The sequence below is a fragment of the Miniopterus schreibersii genome (genome assembly GCF_964146895.1).
Source record: "Miniopterus schreibersii genome assembly, chromosome: 9".
Lineage (NCBI taxonomy): Eukaryota > Metazoa > Chordata > Mammalia > Chiroptera > Miniopteridae > Miniopterus > Miniopterus schreibersii.
The window spans coordinates 76,903,122-76,918,797 of record NC_138118.1 but is presented as its reverse complement, the minus strand read 5'-3'; the positions used below and the strand labels follow the sequence as shown (position 1 = coordinate 76,918,797).

General features: G+C 41.9%; 1 protein-coding gene across 2 annotated transcripts in view; it reads right to left on the bottom strand.

Annotated features, from left to right (window-relative positions):
• Positions 1-7,009: 7,009 nt before the first annotated feature.
• The window catches only part of PLEKHA8 (pleckstrin homology domain containing A8), a 47,508-nt gene continuing 38,841 nt past the window's right edge, over positions 7,010-15,676 (bottom strand). Inside the window, exon 13 of one of the 2 annotated variants that reach the window (XM_081147778.1) lies at positions 7,010-7,038. In XM_081147778.1, the coding sequence (XP_081003904.1) occupies positions 7,025-7,038 (14 nt within the window). In that variant the 3' untranslated portion in view covers positions 7,010-7,024. Of the gene's footprint in view, positions 7,039-8,218; positions 8,385-15,676 lie in introns of those variants that run through there. The other variant, XM_081147774.1, reaches the window with a different exon arrangement.

The window sequence follows — 15,676 nt, the reverse complement described above, 5'->3', positions numbered from 1 at the left end:
GGGGCACGGAGCAGCGGGGCGAGCTGCTGGTCCCCGTTGGCGACGGTCTGGAGGTAGGCGGCCAGGGACGCGTTTTCCCGAATGCGACCTAAATGCAGGGGACACTCTCAGAATTGCTGATAACCTGTCCCCTGTCTGAGGCTAGCAGTGGAGGAGCTGAGAAAATCTAAGGGGAAACGGAGCTTTGGATTTTCAGAATCTAAGCTCTGCCCTCCGATGGATGTAAAGAAATGTTCCCCATAAATACACTGATTAGACACTGATATGAATGTCCATTTGAAATGGAAGATGGAACTTTTTTTTCCATTCACACAAAGCTGAGGATTCATTAGAAATAAGCTCGATAAGACTGTCGTGACTATTATTCAGCTTCACTTCATGTTTTGTAACCTAAAATGATCAGCTGCTGGTTTGGAGACAAGAAAGTAAAATTTAAAACAAGAGCACATGGCCCAACAGCTGCACCTGTTGAACGCTCACTGGTTGCGGGGACTCCCCAGCCATTGCTGGATTGCAGAGAATGCACTGGACAGAGCCCTGGCCCTCAGGAACCGAATGACCACCAGCAGTGACACGTTAAATAGCATTCATTTCACAATCAATCAATCAATCAGCTTTTATCTTTAAAGTTTGTCTTCTGAACCAGGCACCGAGCTAGCCCTAGTAATATAAACACGAATAATATGTGGTTCCACCCTCAAAAAGCTGCCAGATTAGCCGAGGGAAGCTCAGGTCACCATGAGCCCATCTGAACACACCCTTTACTCAATAGTAGAGATGTGATTCTGCAAAGTTTCCTCTTGCACATTTCGGGAAGAGGAATTCTTTTCTCCTTGACTCACTTTAATAAAGCGGCCTTCCTACAGTGAAAGTAGAAACGGCACTTCATCTGTTGGCAGAGTCAGAGGTCAGGCTGGTGATCAGCCCAGAGGCATCCTGGGCATCGCACTGCATTTCATCTGCTTTCTCTTGAAGGCGCCGTCCTTACCGGGAAGCTAATGCTCCCATGGAACAATTTCCTGACTTCATAATCCCCCAATTCCTTTAAAAGAATTCAGTTCAGGGAACATTTATGGAATATCTATTGGGTACCAGACAAAGATGCACACAAGGCCTGTTTTGTGTTGTTTTTGCCATCAAAGAATTTACAGACGGTAAGGCACCTCATGTAGGGATGTATTTGGGCTCCAGGTACAGTTCGTTCCACAACTTCAGCCAGGTCTTTGTGCAGCTTGACGTTGAAGAAACATAGGGCCTCCTGAACCCCTTCTTCGGGGGGTTTGCCTTTGGCCATTGTTTGGAAGTAGAAAGAAAATGCAAACGCATCCCCACTGGTGGCCGGAGAGTTGGGCCGTCTTCGCTGCACTCAGGGAAGCGTTTCTCTTCCTTCCTATGAACCTAGCCTTGGCTCTCTCTGAACCGCTGCCGTCCCCAGCCCCTCCTGCTGAGTCCACTCTTCCGCCGCCCCCGGTCCCAAGTCCTCTGGCTTTTATTCTAGTGTGACTTCAACAAGTGATTGCACCTTTGATTTCGTTCCACACTGTAAGGCCTTTTAATCAGCCCTGCCCTCCGGTTCATCTGCTTCCTCCACGCAGCCTCGTGGTTGTGCGGTGTAGGACTCAGGCAGACAGGGAAGCGTGGCGGCCGGCCCACATTTACCCTCTGAGCCCAAGGTGGTCGCATTGTAGTATTGTATTAAGAGGCACTGCAGACCCCAAGTGCCAGGAGGTGATGGGCAGAAGAGGTGAAAGGGCCCCAGGATCTGGAGAAGCAGCACCCAAGAGGCAACATAGGAGGGATGAGCGCTGGGCCCCTCCCTCTCCCCTTCCCAACTCACTCAAGACCGGTGACACCTGGAGGCAGGGAAGATAAATAGCAGGTACCTGCCTGAATTAAGTTTATGCCAAAGCTTGTTTCACTGCAACTCAAGTTTGAAAAAAACACACAGAAATTAACTGAAAGATCAGCAAAAATTAAAAATCTACGTACATAAGTCGCTGTGACCCAAATACCCCATAAAGCTCAGGAGGAGGAATGCTTCAGCACCCCTGTCCTCTGGCCAGAAAAATTCATTCTGCATTTTGTTTCTGCATCTGTCAATCTTAGTTTTACAAAAGTATTTCTTCTTTGTTCTCTCTCTCAAAGGTTTGAATCTAGAATTTGAGGAAGTTCTGAGTTACACAATTTGGCTACATTTGCCTTCAATACACATCCATCTGGTAAATATTTTCTTTTATATATGTCAGAGAAACAAGTTGATTGGGTTTGTTTAATATCTTTTTAATTCATGTAAACACGTTGATGTCATTTCCCTCCTTGCCCTTACTTTCAGCTGAGTATGCTCCCTATTTCTAACATCTTCATGGCCTCCCTTCAGTACAACACACAAAACTTCCTTTTCAGCAATATCTCATCGGTGCTGAGAGAGAAATGCAGACTTTAAGGCGGCAAAACAGTTGTCTGAGCACCTTTCTCTTTTCCCTTTGCGATAATGATTATAGCTCTGCCTCCCTGTTATTTGTCTGCTGAGGCTCATTAGGACCCAGCTAGATTAGCTCATCCTCTGGAGAGGTGTCCCAAGAGCACTGCCACAGAATTCCAACGAGGATGTGTGTTCCCTCTGGGAACAGGCGTGTATCCAGGGAATTTGCTAAGCCAGAAGCTGCTGTGGCTACATGACCGGGCTGATCGCTTATGTTTGGTCCATTCCATAAGATCCGTGATCTGGATGACTGCCTGCTCCGGCCGTGCACGCCCTCAGCCATATACTGGGAAAGCAGTTGATCAAAAAAGCGCAAAGATTCGTGAGACAATGGACTCGGTGTTAGAAAGACTTCAAATCAGGACTTTGATACTTATCAATCACATGATCTTGGAAAGGTTACCTAGCCCCTGTGAACTTTAATTTCCTCATCTGTAGAAACAGAGTGAAGGTGTATATGTTGTGAATTTGTTGTAAGACTCAGAGAAAATAAAGGTGTGAGTGTGTAGTAGGGGAAGATGGTGCAGAGAATCAACAGGGAGTTTAAACAATGTGAGAAATTTTAGTATATATGCAAGGTTCTTATAATAGTGGTCTTTGGTCTATAATGTGGGTAGAGATACTGATGAATTTTAGATATTAAATCAAAGATGCATGTTAAAAGATTTAAGGTGTATCAACTAGAAATTACATTCAGCTAATAATAAAATATCTTGAATAAAGTGATTTGATCAAGATAGAAGTTTACCTTTGTTTCACATGAATGAAATCGGGAGGCAGGAAGTTCAGGGCAGGTTTGGCCACTCACTCCTTAGTCTTACTACAACAATACTTTATCTATACAAATTTAACTAGGGGAAGCTGTTTGTCTTCTGATTTAACACTGGTTCTCATGCAACTCGTAAAATAGTAATGCATTAAACAAATCTATACCTCTCATTTTACAAGGTAGAAGAACAGTTTTTGTGATTTTCAGGGCCGTCTAGGAAATCTCAAGATTGTTTTAGGTGTAAAAAATACCTTGATTTTCTGTACACTTAAAAATGGTTAAGATGGTAAATTTTATGTTATCTATATTTTATCATAATAAAATACCTGTTTTCAGTCCTTTTGGGTAGGCACCCAGGAGCGGAATTGCTGGGTCACATGATAATTCTATGTTTAACTTTTTGAGGGACCGACAAACTGTTTCCATAGTGGCTGCACCATTTCACATTCTCACCAGCACTGTACGAGGGTCCAGTTTCTCCACATCCTTGCCGACACTTCTTTCTTTTCTCTTTTTTTTTACAATAGCCATTCTCATGAGTATGAAGAGGAATCTCATTGTGGCTTTGATGTGCATTTCCCTAATGAAATGATTAGGCCTTAGGTTTCTGTTACACAGAAAAGACTGTTTGCTCTCAGAGACATGGACTGTATCATATATGTCTAATATTCTCAGGGCCAAGAATACAGTAGGTGATGAATCATTGCCTGTTGACAAATCATTTACTTGGTGAGCATTTACAAAGAGTGTATACCAGCTCAGTACCAATCAAAAGAGTTATATTTAGCTTCAGGAGGGCAGGAGCTCAGACCACATGGACACATTCTAAGGACTCTGTGACAACAGGCCCCTAAGACGGCAAATTCACACCTCACATGAAGCAGCAGTGGACACGTTAGAAGCTTTTTCATCCACTGCACTGAGGGAGACAGACATGGCACTAAAGTGTGCCAATCAGATTACTACACAAGAATTTGGAGTTGAGACCAAGGGACAGAAGTTAGAATCTTTTGTGACCTGAGCTGTGCCACAGAATTTAGAATCTAGAGGCCACTACATTCTGGCACAGGGACCAGGGAAGTGGGGAAAGCTGGACCTCAGAGAAAGAAGAGGGGAGTAGGTATACAGAGAGAAGCAGCAATGAGAGCTGAGAAAACACTCCGATGGCTCTCCAGTACCTGGTTCTAGTCCTTTCCTAGCCCGGCTCACACTTTTTCCCTTGGGTTCCAAGAGACCCCACCTATATAGTTATAAATTCCCTCATGCTGCTTCTCAAAGCTTGGTAGGCAAGATTCTCACAGGCCACAAGTTCAAGTGGGCAGGCTATTGAACTTTATTTTTATGTGACATAATTAATTGAGCCATCAATCCACCTGATGACAGAAAAGCAATCAAGTAGGTGCTAGGAAAACTCAGTCATTTTAGGTTTCACTCAATTCAGGATATTCTCCCAAGTTTCCTTCTCTCCACATTGTCATCTGTGGATTCTTGGGCATCTTGGCTTTGGGGGAGGCATTTGGTCCGTGCTCATCCCCTGAAGAAAGGTGTAACAGGCATGATGCATTGCACCTGAGCCCCGGTCACCATGTCCTTGAAGGCGACTCTCCACCCACCTTCTAATTCTGCAGGTCCTTGGCCATTGTCAAACATTTTTGTGCCCCTTTTGGGAACTCACCAGCATCTAAATATATATACAGGGTGTCCTTGAAAAATATATACACACTTTAACAGCTGATAGCTCAAGTTTGGAAATGAAATGTATTTTAATAAACACTGTCTTAATAATTATTCAAAGTATGTGTATGCATTTTTGGGGACCCTATATATATATTTAAATAAGAAGGGTTTTGATTAGAGTCTGGGCAATATTAAATCTGTAAGAAGTAGAGTCAACCAGTTATTCTTCTAATTTCTTTCTAATACCTTGTTTACAACATAAACCTTGTGCATTGATGTTTTTAGGGGATAATCTTTTTTTGTTTTTTAAATATATCTTTATTGAATTCAGAGAGAGGAAAGGAGAGGGAGAGAGATAGAAGCATCAATGATGAGAGAGTCATTGATCGGCTGCCTCCTGCACGCCCCCTACTGGGGACTCAGCCCACAACCCGGGCATGTGCCCTGACTGGGAATCGAACTGCGATCTCCTGGATCCTAGGTTGATGCCCAACTGCTGAGCCACACCCAGCGGGGCTAGGGGGTAATCTTTTGAAACTTGAAATTCTTTTTTCTCAAAAATCTTAGCTGTTACAAATCAAAAGTATTGGATTATAAGACTACTGTTTCTAGTATAAATTTCACTAAGTTGGAACCAATTTGAGTTTCAAGAGTCTACTTTGGAACTCAAATCCATTTGGGTAAGACACTGCATAGTGGTGACTTACCAAGGAAGGGCTAAGGGGTAACTTATAGAAAATACACATTTTATAATGGTCCATGAGTCTGAGATTGATTTCTTGGTTACTGTGAGCAAAAAACCCTGGTCTCTCAGGAACTCTTTCTACCCTTCAACCCTGAGTCTTACAATCTCCAGAATGATCTCCTCTGTAATGTTCAATCTGCTTTCCACACCTTCATGTCAATTGGGACATGGATGCTGGAGGACAGATGGAAAGGCTGTGCTAAAGTGAGACCTATATTTGCAAGGCCAAGTGAAACACAATGCCCATTTCCTGAAGCCCAACTGCTTTTGGAAGGAGAGAATGGGAATGGCATTCCATCAAGCACACTTGCCACTCCCCAGCTGGGTTTCAGATCATCTTTATGTCCCAGCCCATGGAGAGAGTATTACATTCTGTTCTTTCACAGTCCTTGTATAGCAACTGTGTTGGGGGCCACACTGGATACTCTAAGCTTTACTAATAAAATGATTTCAACAAGAAAGCTAGAATGGGGGAGCATCTGAGATTCAGTGGCAGCAAAGTGGAGACCAGACAATATATTCAGAATATAACTAGTTATTCAGAATAGTTGATGAAAATCAGTTCCATGGGAGAAACACAACATCATCTTGCTTTAAATGGAAGACATTTATCAGTGGCACTGAGTTAGTTAGGATTGTAGTGCTCCTAGAGTAGGTATTCCCTTTTCTTTTTTTTCTTTTTTTAAAAAAATATATCTTTATTGAGTTCAGAGAGAGGAAAGGAGAAGGAGAGAGAGAGAGAAACATCAATGATGAGAGTCATTGATTGGCTGCAGCCCACAACCCGGGCATGTGCCCTGACCGGGAATTGAACCCCAATCGCCTGGATCCTAGGTCGACGCTCAACCGCTGAGCCACGCCCGGCCGGGCAAGGTATTCCCTTTTCTGTCTAGGTCGCAGGATACAGAAAAGTAAATTTAATAACTTTTAATGATAAAATAAAAACACAATATAACAGGTGAAAAAATTAGTAAACAGATGTACACATATGAATCCAGTTACGAAATACAGTTGACCCTTGAACAACACAAGGATTAGGGGCATCAACTCCCGCGCAGTCGAAAATCCACATATAACTTTTGACCCCTCAAAACCTTAACTACTAATAGCCTATTGTTGACCGGAAGCCTTACCTATAACATAAACAGACTATTAACACATATTTTATATGTTATATGTATTACATATTGCATTCTTATCATAAAGGAAGCTAGAGAAAGGAAAATGTTATTAAGAAAATTACATGGAAGAGAAAATACATTTACAGTATTTATTGAAACAAATCCATGTATAAGTGAATCTGCACAGTTCAAATCTGTGTTGTTCAAAGGTCCACGGTATATATACACACTCATGTATGTATATCTAGACACAGAATAAAAGAAGGAAACACAGAATAGTGGTTACTTTAAGGTAGTGGTACCATGAATAGTTTACATTCCCTCCTAACATTTAAACATGTCCCAAATTTTATTATTCTTACCAGGAGAAAATAATTAACAACATACTTTTTAAAAGGGTAGAATGAGGCTTCCAATTCTCATCAAATAAGATGAGGGAAAAGAGGAGTCTTTTTTACAAATGGTGCTGGGAGAAGAGATATTCTCATGCAAAAGCATGAAATTGGACCCCACCTTACATCACATAAAAGTGAACTCAAAATTAGATCTAAAACTATGGAACTCTAAAAAGTATCTCTTCATAATCTTGGGCTAACCAATGACTTTTTAGATACGATATCAAACACACAAGCAATAGAATAAAAAAAATTGATAAAGTGAACATCAAAACAAAGAGTTCTGTGCTTCAAATTATACCATCAAAAAAGTGAAAAGACAATCCATAGACTGAGAGAAAATATTTAAAAGTCATACATGTGAAAAGAGACTTGTATCCGGAATACATACAGAACTCTTACAACTCAATATTGAGAAAATAGCTAAATTAAAACTTGAGCAAAGGACTTGAATAGACATTTCTCTAGTGAAGATATACAAATGGCCAATAAGCACATGAAAAATGCTCAACATTACTAGTCATGAGGGAAATGCAACTCAAAACCAGGAGATGCCACTAAAACCGGTATACTATTTACAAAACACAGAGAATGTGAAGAAGTTGGAACCTTCATTCATTGCTGACAGATTGTAAAAGACCACATATCATATGATTCCATTTATATGAAAGGTCCAGGATAGAAAAATGCAAAGAGACAGGAAGCAGATCAGTGGTGGGCCAGGGACGGAGGAGGGAGAAAGGGCAGTGACTGCTTAGTATGGGTATAGCCCGGCCAGTGTGGCTCAGCGGTTGAGCATCGACCTAGGATCCAGGAGATCGCGGTTCGATTCCCAGTCAGGGCACAGGCCCGGGTTGCGGGCTCGATCCCCAGTAGTGGCCTGGCAGGAGGCAGCCAATCAGTGACTCTCTCATCATTGATGTTTCTACCTCTCTCCCTCTCCCTTCCTCTCTCTGAAATCAATAAAAATATATTTTAAAAAATATGGGTACAGGGTTCCTTTTTGGGGTGATAAAAATATTCTAAAATCAGATTATGGTGTGGACTGCCCAATTTTGAAGATATAATAAAAACCACTGAATTGTACAATTTCAATGGGTGAATTTTTGTAGTACATAAACTTTACTTAATACAATTGAGCTCTTAAAAATTAAGTACACGACATTAAATGCAGTCTTGTATCCTGGATTGAATCCTGGAACAAAAAAGGACATTAGTGAAAAACTGGTAAACCCTGAATAATATCTGTAGTGTAGCAGTAGCATTTGAACTAAGATATTTGTCCTACTGTTAATTTTTAAACAAATGTACATGGTTACGCGAGATGCTAACATTAGGGAAGATGGGTGAAGGTCATACAGGAACTCTGTATTATCTTTGCAACTTTTCTATAAATCTGAAATTATTCCAAAATAAAAGTAAAAAACCACAACATATCTTTAGTGCACTTGACAGAGAGAGAGATAGACGTGCCCTGGCCGGGTGGCTCAGTTGGTTGGAGCACTGTCCCATGCACTGAAAGGTGGTGGGTTCGATTCCCCATCAGGGCACATACTCAGGTTGAGGGTTTGATCCCCAGTTGGGACATATGCGGGAGGAAACTGGTCGATGTTTCTCTCTCATCGATGTTTCTCTCTCTCTTCCTCTCCCTAAAATCAATTAAAAAGGGAGAGAGATAGACACACAGAGAGAAGGCACAAATAAATAATTAGGAATGACACATGGAGATTTAAACTACAAAATAGAGGAGTTGTATTATCTTTGCAACTTTTATATTGCAACCGGCACTAAGAACAATTATGTACCAGTGCTGTGCAAGGCAGTTTCCTTCATCGTCACCACCTGTCAGGTCTCTGAGCTCAGGATGGATTCCACAATGTGACACAGCCTGAGATAAGAGATTAGAAAGAGGCTCTTTGAGGGAAACCTACAACCCGAGTGTCAGCAGGAAGAGACATGATCTGTGGTGCGCTGTCCTCTGGGGCTGCATGGAAGCCACGCTGGGACCTGGGTAATGAGCTCGTCCGTGTGCACAGGCTGCCTGACATCTGGATTCAAGGGCCAGATGTTTATAGCAGTTGTTGAGAAAGCCAGCTGTCCAGCACCTGGAGACCTGGGAGGCTGTGGGGAGCTAAAGACCCTCCAGCCAAAGGAGGGAAGCTACTGGTCCCAGGGGAAGCTGAGTTTGAGTGGTGGCCCCTGACTCTGCGAAGGTGGGGTCAGGCCCAGCTGGCTTCTTGTCGGGTCTACACAGAGTAAGCTCTCAGGGCCATGCTGGCACAATTCTGCCTGCTGCTCATACCCAGTAAATTGCAAACATACAAAAATGCACAATTTCTTAGAAATATGTAAGTTCATGAAACTACTCAAGAAGAAACATCATTTTTGGTTAGATTTGTTATTTAAATCAGAAGTTTTAAAATCCACCCTCCTCCCTCAAAAAATAAAATAAAATAAAAAATAAAACAACCCATTAAACCCAGAAGATTTTTCCAGTCAGACCCAAACTTCAAAGAACTGATAATCATGGCCTTAAACAATGTGTTCCAGTGAATATAAACTAAGGGAACACTGCCCACCTCATTCTAGGAAGTAAAATAATTCTGATGACAAAATCAGATAAAGACAGGACAAGAAAGTAATAATCTCACTTCTAAATATAGATGCAAAAGTCCTAAATTAAACGTTAGTCAACTGAATCCAGAAATGCATCATTACCCAGTTGGATTCATCCTAGGAATGCAAAGATGGTTAAAATTAGAAAGTAAACTATTGAGATTTACCGTATTAACTGGTGAAAGGACAAAACCATATGATCATATCAATAAATGTAGAAAAACTTTTGGTAATACTCAGCACTGCTTCATAATTAATACCAATAGCAAACTAGAAGTAGAAGCAACTGCCTTCGCCTGGTAAATGGCAGCTACCAAAATTATAGCAATTTTCAAAATTATATAGCAAAAGTTATATGTAATTGTAAAATGCCGAAAGCATTTGCTTTCAGATCAAGAACACAATGATTTGTCCTATCATCACCTCTATTCGACATCACACTGGAGCTTTTCACTAGTGTAATAAGACAAGAAAAAGAAATAAAAGTTATAAGGATAGAAAAAGAAAAAAAATAAGAAATACGAAAGAATCTACAAATGACTAGAAAGAAGGGTTTATCAAGGTTGTTGAATGCAAAACCATTAACACTGCTATTCACTAGAAACAAAAATTATAAAATATAATTTTTAAAAAAGGACGTTTTTTTGCCCGGCCAGTGTGGATCAGGGGTTCAGCACTGACCTAGGATCCAGGAGACTGAGGTTCGATTCCCAGTCAGGGCACATGCCTGGGTTGCGGGCTCGGTCCCCAGTGAGGCATGTGCAGGAGGCAGCTGATCAATGACTCTCATTTTTGAATGTTTCTATCTCTCTCTCTCTCTCTCTCTCCCTTCCTCTCTCTAAAATCAATAAAGACCAAAAAAAATTAAATTAAAAAAGAATATATTTTTCAGTGGTTGCTAGGAGACACAACCATGTGGTCAGAGCCTTGAAACTATCAGTCCCAACCCCTAACCTCCAGGGAGGAGAGAGGGACTGGAGATTGAGTTCAATCACCAACGACCAATGATTTAATCAATCATGCCTATGTAATGACAGGCATGGTTACCAGAAGGATGGGGCTCAGGAACTTCTGGGCTGGTGAACACACAGATGTGCTGGGAGAGTGGCATGCCCCAAGAGGGCACTGAAGCTCCGAGCCCCTTCCCCACACCCTGCCCTATCCATCTCTTCCATCTGGCTCTTCCTGAGTTATATCCTTTTATAATAAACTGGTAAATATTAGTAAGTGTTTTTCTGAGTTCTGTGAACCCCTCTACAGATTATTCAATCCCAAGAACGGGGTTGTGGGGACCTCCAATCTGTATCTTGTCAATGAGAGGTGCAGTGACAACCTGGACTTGTGATTGGCATCTAAAGGAGACTGGGCACAATCTTGTAGGATTGAGCCCTTAAGATGTGGAATCTGATGCTTTCTCTAGGTAGTGTCAGAATTTAACTGAGTTGAATTTGAGACTCCAGCTGGCATTGGAGAATTGACTGGTGGTGTGAAAAAACAAAACACATGTCAGAGACATCCTATCACTATCATATCTTCTGACCCTTGAACATAGTATATTTTTAAAAACTATTTTAGGTCTTCTCTATCTTGTCTCAGCTATGACCTAACCTAATCCTAATTACCTCCAAAAGTCCCCACCTACTAATAGCCCACTGGGGGTTAGGGTTTCAATATATGAACTTTGAAGAGCGGGGGGCCACACAAACATGCAGTTCATAACAGTGATACTCTCCCAGTGTCCAAATATACAGTCCTAGGGAAGTCCCAGGGTGAGGCTATTCTAGATGACATGCCCACTGCTGCGGCCAGAGGGCTAGGCCTGTGACTGGCAGCCCAAACAGAACTCAGAGTAGCAAACGGGCAGTCACTCAAAGAAATGAGTGTGCTTCAGAACAAAGGGAGAGGGGCTCAGGGCAGAAAAATATATTAGCTGTCTTCTGAAATGACGGGGTGCAGGGAGCCCAATGGAGTGTCAGGTCCACCCTAATGCCCAGTTAGCCATTCTCCTGGAATCCTCCAACCGGGATACAGCTGGCTCTAGCTCAGGTAAGGAAGAGAAAGTGTCCCAGTCCACTGGAAACATGATTAAGTGAACGTCTTCTCTTTGAAGGTGGCAAGCCATTCTGCGCAGAGGGGGCGACCTGTCCCTAGGGGCAGCAGTGAATCCTCTATGAGCTCAGGGGCAAGTGGCCCAAATAAGAGAAGGCTTACTCAGCCAGGAAGTCCAGTGTGGTGGAGCCACACTCCCCTTTAAAACAGCAACCACTAGTAATAGGACCCCCACCACCATTTTTGGAACTCTCCTGTGCTCGACACTGTGCCACACACATGAGGCACAATTCCTGACTCGATCCTTTGGCTGTGAGGACTTCAACGACAGATGATCCTATGACCCGGTGATCACTTTTTATACTAATTACATCAAGGATTTGGGATTTTATAAAATTCTTTATGTGACAGAGAGAGGGAGAGAGGGTCCTGAGTTGCTCCCACACAGGCCCCAGTAGAATGCAGGGCTTCCCCAGGCTTCCACAAACAGATCCTGAGTGGTCCTTAGAACAGACACTCACTGAATAAACTTAGAGCCGCATTCCCTCCTCTGCCACTGCTGGCAGCTGGGCTTGGTCAGCAGAAGCTAACAACTGAACCACAGCTCTATTGTCCAGCAATTGCACTCGGTCAGAGGAGGGGCTGGCACTTCATTTCCAAACTCACAGCAGCACAAAGAGAACCCTTTCAGCCCCTCAGATGGAGTGCGGCCAATTCATGTGCAAAATTCCCTTGTTACAGAGCCTTTCTGGCTTCCTCTTGTAAGATGACTGTCGGCCATCAAAACAGCTTATTTTCCCACCATTTCGTTCGTTTCAGGTGTCCTGGGCAAGTCACTAGGTATCATCCGGTGTTCAGTTTCTCCCGTTAGCCATAAAAGAACGCAACACTTACGGGTTGTATAAAATGGGCTACGAGTGATATCTTTGTGAGGATCCAGGAACAGAAGCTTATGAGTGGAAAATAACCAGTGGGGAAAAAGGAAAAGTGGTGAGATTAAGTTAAAAATTTAAAGTATCTTGCTAGGAGTTTTAAAAGAAATGTCATTACAAGTAGCAAGCAAATGTCAGGGATCCACCAACCCTCTACACAATGCTTTTTAACCTATTTTAAAATAAAAAGATAGCATGTCACAAAAATTAAGCAATATAGTAAAGTACAAAGAAAAGAGTAAAACAAAATCAATACCCACTTAAAAATAACCACCATTGATTTAGGTGAATATTATTTTAGACTTTTTTTTCTGATAAAAGGATAGAGAATATTTTAATAAATAGAGACTCATACTTGTTTTATTTATCATGTTTATTTCTAAACATTTTTTTTTTTTTAAAAAAACATTTGGCTAATTTGCTTGTATTTAAGATAAGAAAATAGAGTAAACTGAAGCAAGTAGTAAACTTTAAATATTTGTTTATCCCAACAGGAATTTATTCAAAAATCCATTCAAAATTTATTTTAATGACTAAAAAATCAAAGTTAGTCATTATGTGTGTTGTTTTTTTTTTAAAGACAGTATCAACTCTCTGCTGTTAAAATGAGATTGGCACTCTTATAACCTCCCTCCCTCCCCTTCCAACTTACATTATTCAGGTTTACAATATTTGCAATATACATCTATCATATGACTATAATCCCTAGTTTGGTCTTAGTTTCTTATATAAATTCAATGCTCCCGCCAGTCATTTTACTATAAGCTTCTCTGCTATCGTTACTGGATTCCTCTCTCCTGTCAAATGGTTTCCTTAAGAAGAGCTCATGGGTGCTTAAGAGAACCTGACATTCCTGTGGACAACTTGGCTGCCAATAATATACTTAGGTCACTTCTTTCCTACTCAGAGCTTTAGGCACATTCCTCCATTGGCTCCCGTCACTGAATCTTGTGGAAAAGAAGTTTCAGACCCTTTGGTGACTCGCATTTTCTGCCTGAGTGAAGAATTCTTTCGTTCTTTTAGTTCATTAACTTCATCAGGATATGTTTTGGTGTCAAGTGCCTTCTGTCATATTTCTTAGGACACAGGGCGATTTTTCCATCTGAAGGTTAATTTCAGGAAGTTTCATTTCCAATTTTTTTTTTTTTTTTTGGTTGTCAATTACACGTATGTTAGACTATCTTTGTCTTCCTACAATTATCCTCAAGAATTACTTTAATCTTTCAAAGAATTCTTTATTCACTGCAAGTCTTTTCTCATAATCAATTCTGCTTTTGACCATGTTTATTGCTATTTCTAATTCATTTTTTTTCTATAATAGTGTTACTTCGGGTAAGTTGCTTCTGTTGACTGCCTCTTAATCTCATCCCGTTGTTTAATCAGCTCATACGTTTTGTTGAATTCATGTTCTTTGAACTTGAGAACACAACACACCCTCAGGAATGCCGTTCCCTAGATTAGCTCTTTTTCCCGGTTGGTTTTGTCTGCTCGCCACTCCGTTCCCTTTGCTGGCTGTCGCACATTTATGTAGTTGCCAAGTCCTTTTATTTAAATGTGCTCATTTTTAAGACATTGGCCCTGTTTAGGCCATTTATTTGCTTTGATAGAGTATCGGGGTACTTTGCTATTTTAATAGCCAGCACAGCCACACCAGGGCATACCAGCCGAACCCGAGCCCGGCCTGTGTGTGTCGCGTGGGGAAGGGAGCAGGAGCCATGTGCACAGGATTCTGCTCGAGGGCCTGGGCTCTGCTCTGCCTTCAGATACTCGCATGAAGGCCTGCACCGGGCTGAATTCCAAACGGAGAGGAGACGCAGCTACTCTGCCATGCGGGAGAAGACCCTTGGGATTTAGGTGTTTCTCTTAATTCAAGGATGAGCAGTTTGTTCCTGTGCCTCGTTTCACCCCTCTCCCCAGCAACACCCCCCTTCCGACCTGCACATCCGCATGCCAGCCCCACTCGGAGGAAGGAAGAGATCAGGCTGCCCATCCTGCCCAACTCTCCAATCAACCTCTTTCCAAAACCTGCAGTTTTAATGAGAATTCTGGACTTTGCAAATTCCCCCAGTTCGGGTCAGGATTAGGAGCTCTCTCTTCTCATTCTTATTGGAAAATGTGGTCTTGAAGTTTAAAGCAGCCCAATGACAAGGGCTCCTCGCCTTGATTCACTGCTGGTGAGTTTAAGTGTTTTTATTTTTTATTTATTTTAAAATATGTCTTTTATTGATGTCAGAGAGAGGAAGGGAGAGGGAGGGAGAGAAACATCAATGATGAGAGCGTCACTGCTGGGCCGCCTCCCGCACGCCCCCGACTGGGGACCGAGTCTGCAACCCGGCAGGTGCCCTGACCGGGAATCGAACAGTGATGTCCTGGATCCTAGGTCAATGCTCAACCACTGAGCCACACTGGCTGGCTAAGTGGTTTTATTTTTAGGTTTTAATTTACTCTGGTACTTCGTTCTTTAAGCTTTAGGGGAGGGAGGTTCTGTCATCTGACCTTATTTATGCTAAGAAACCACACAGAAATCTTTAAGAGAAGCACTTGATAAAATACTTTAAAAATAAGTTTATTATAACTAATGAATATAAAATCTGACAGATGTTTTCAAACATTTTTGCAAAAAAAGGAAAACCCTCCCTTGTTCCTCCCTCCCCACAACGTACAGAGTAAGAACTTGGACAGAGTTTTACATGAAACACTAAACATGAAATCTTCATTCACTGGTTGGTCCTAAAAAGGTCCCAACACATTATATTCTAAGTGAAGGTCCATTCAAATGAAGAAATCCGCAAAGCACTTGGCGCTTGCTTTCTACTGTCATGATGATGCTCAATCAAAATGCTGAGGGACAACAGGCAACAAAGACTGCGTGACGGGTGTTCAAAGTGCG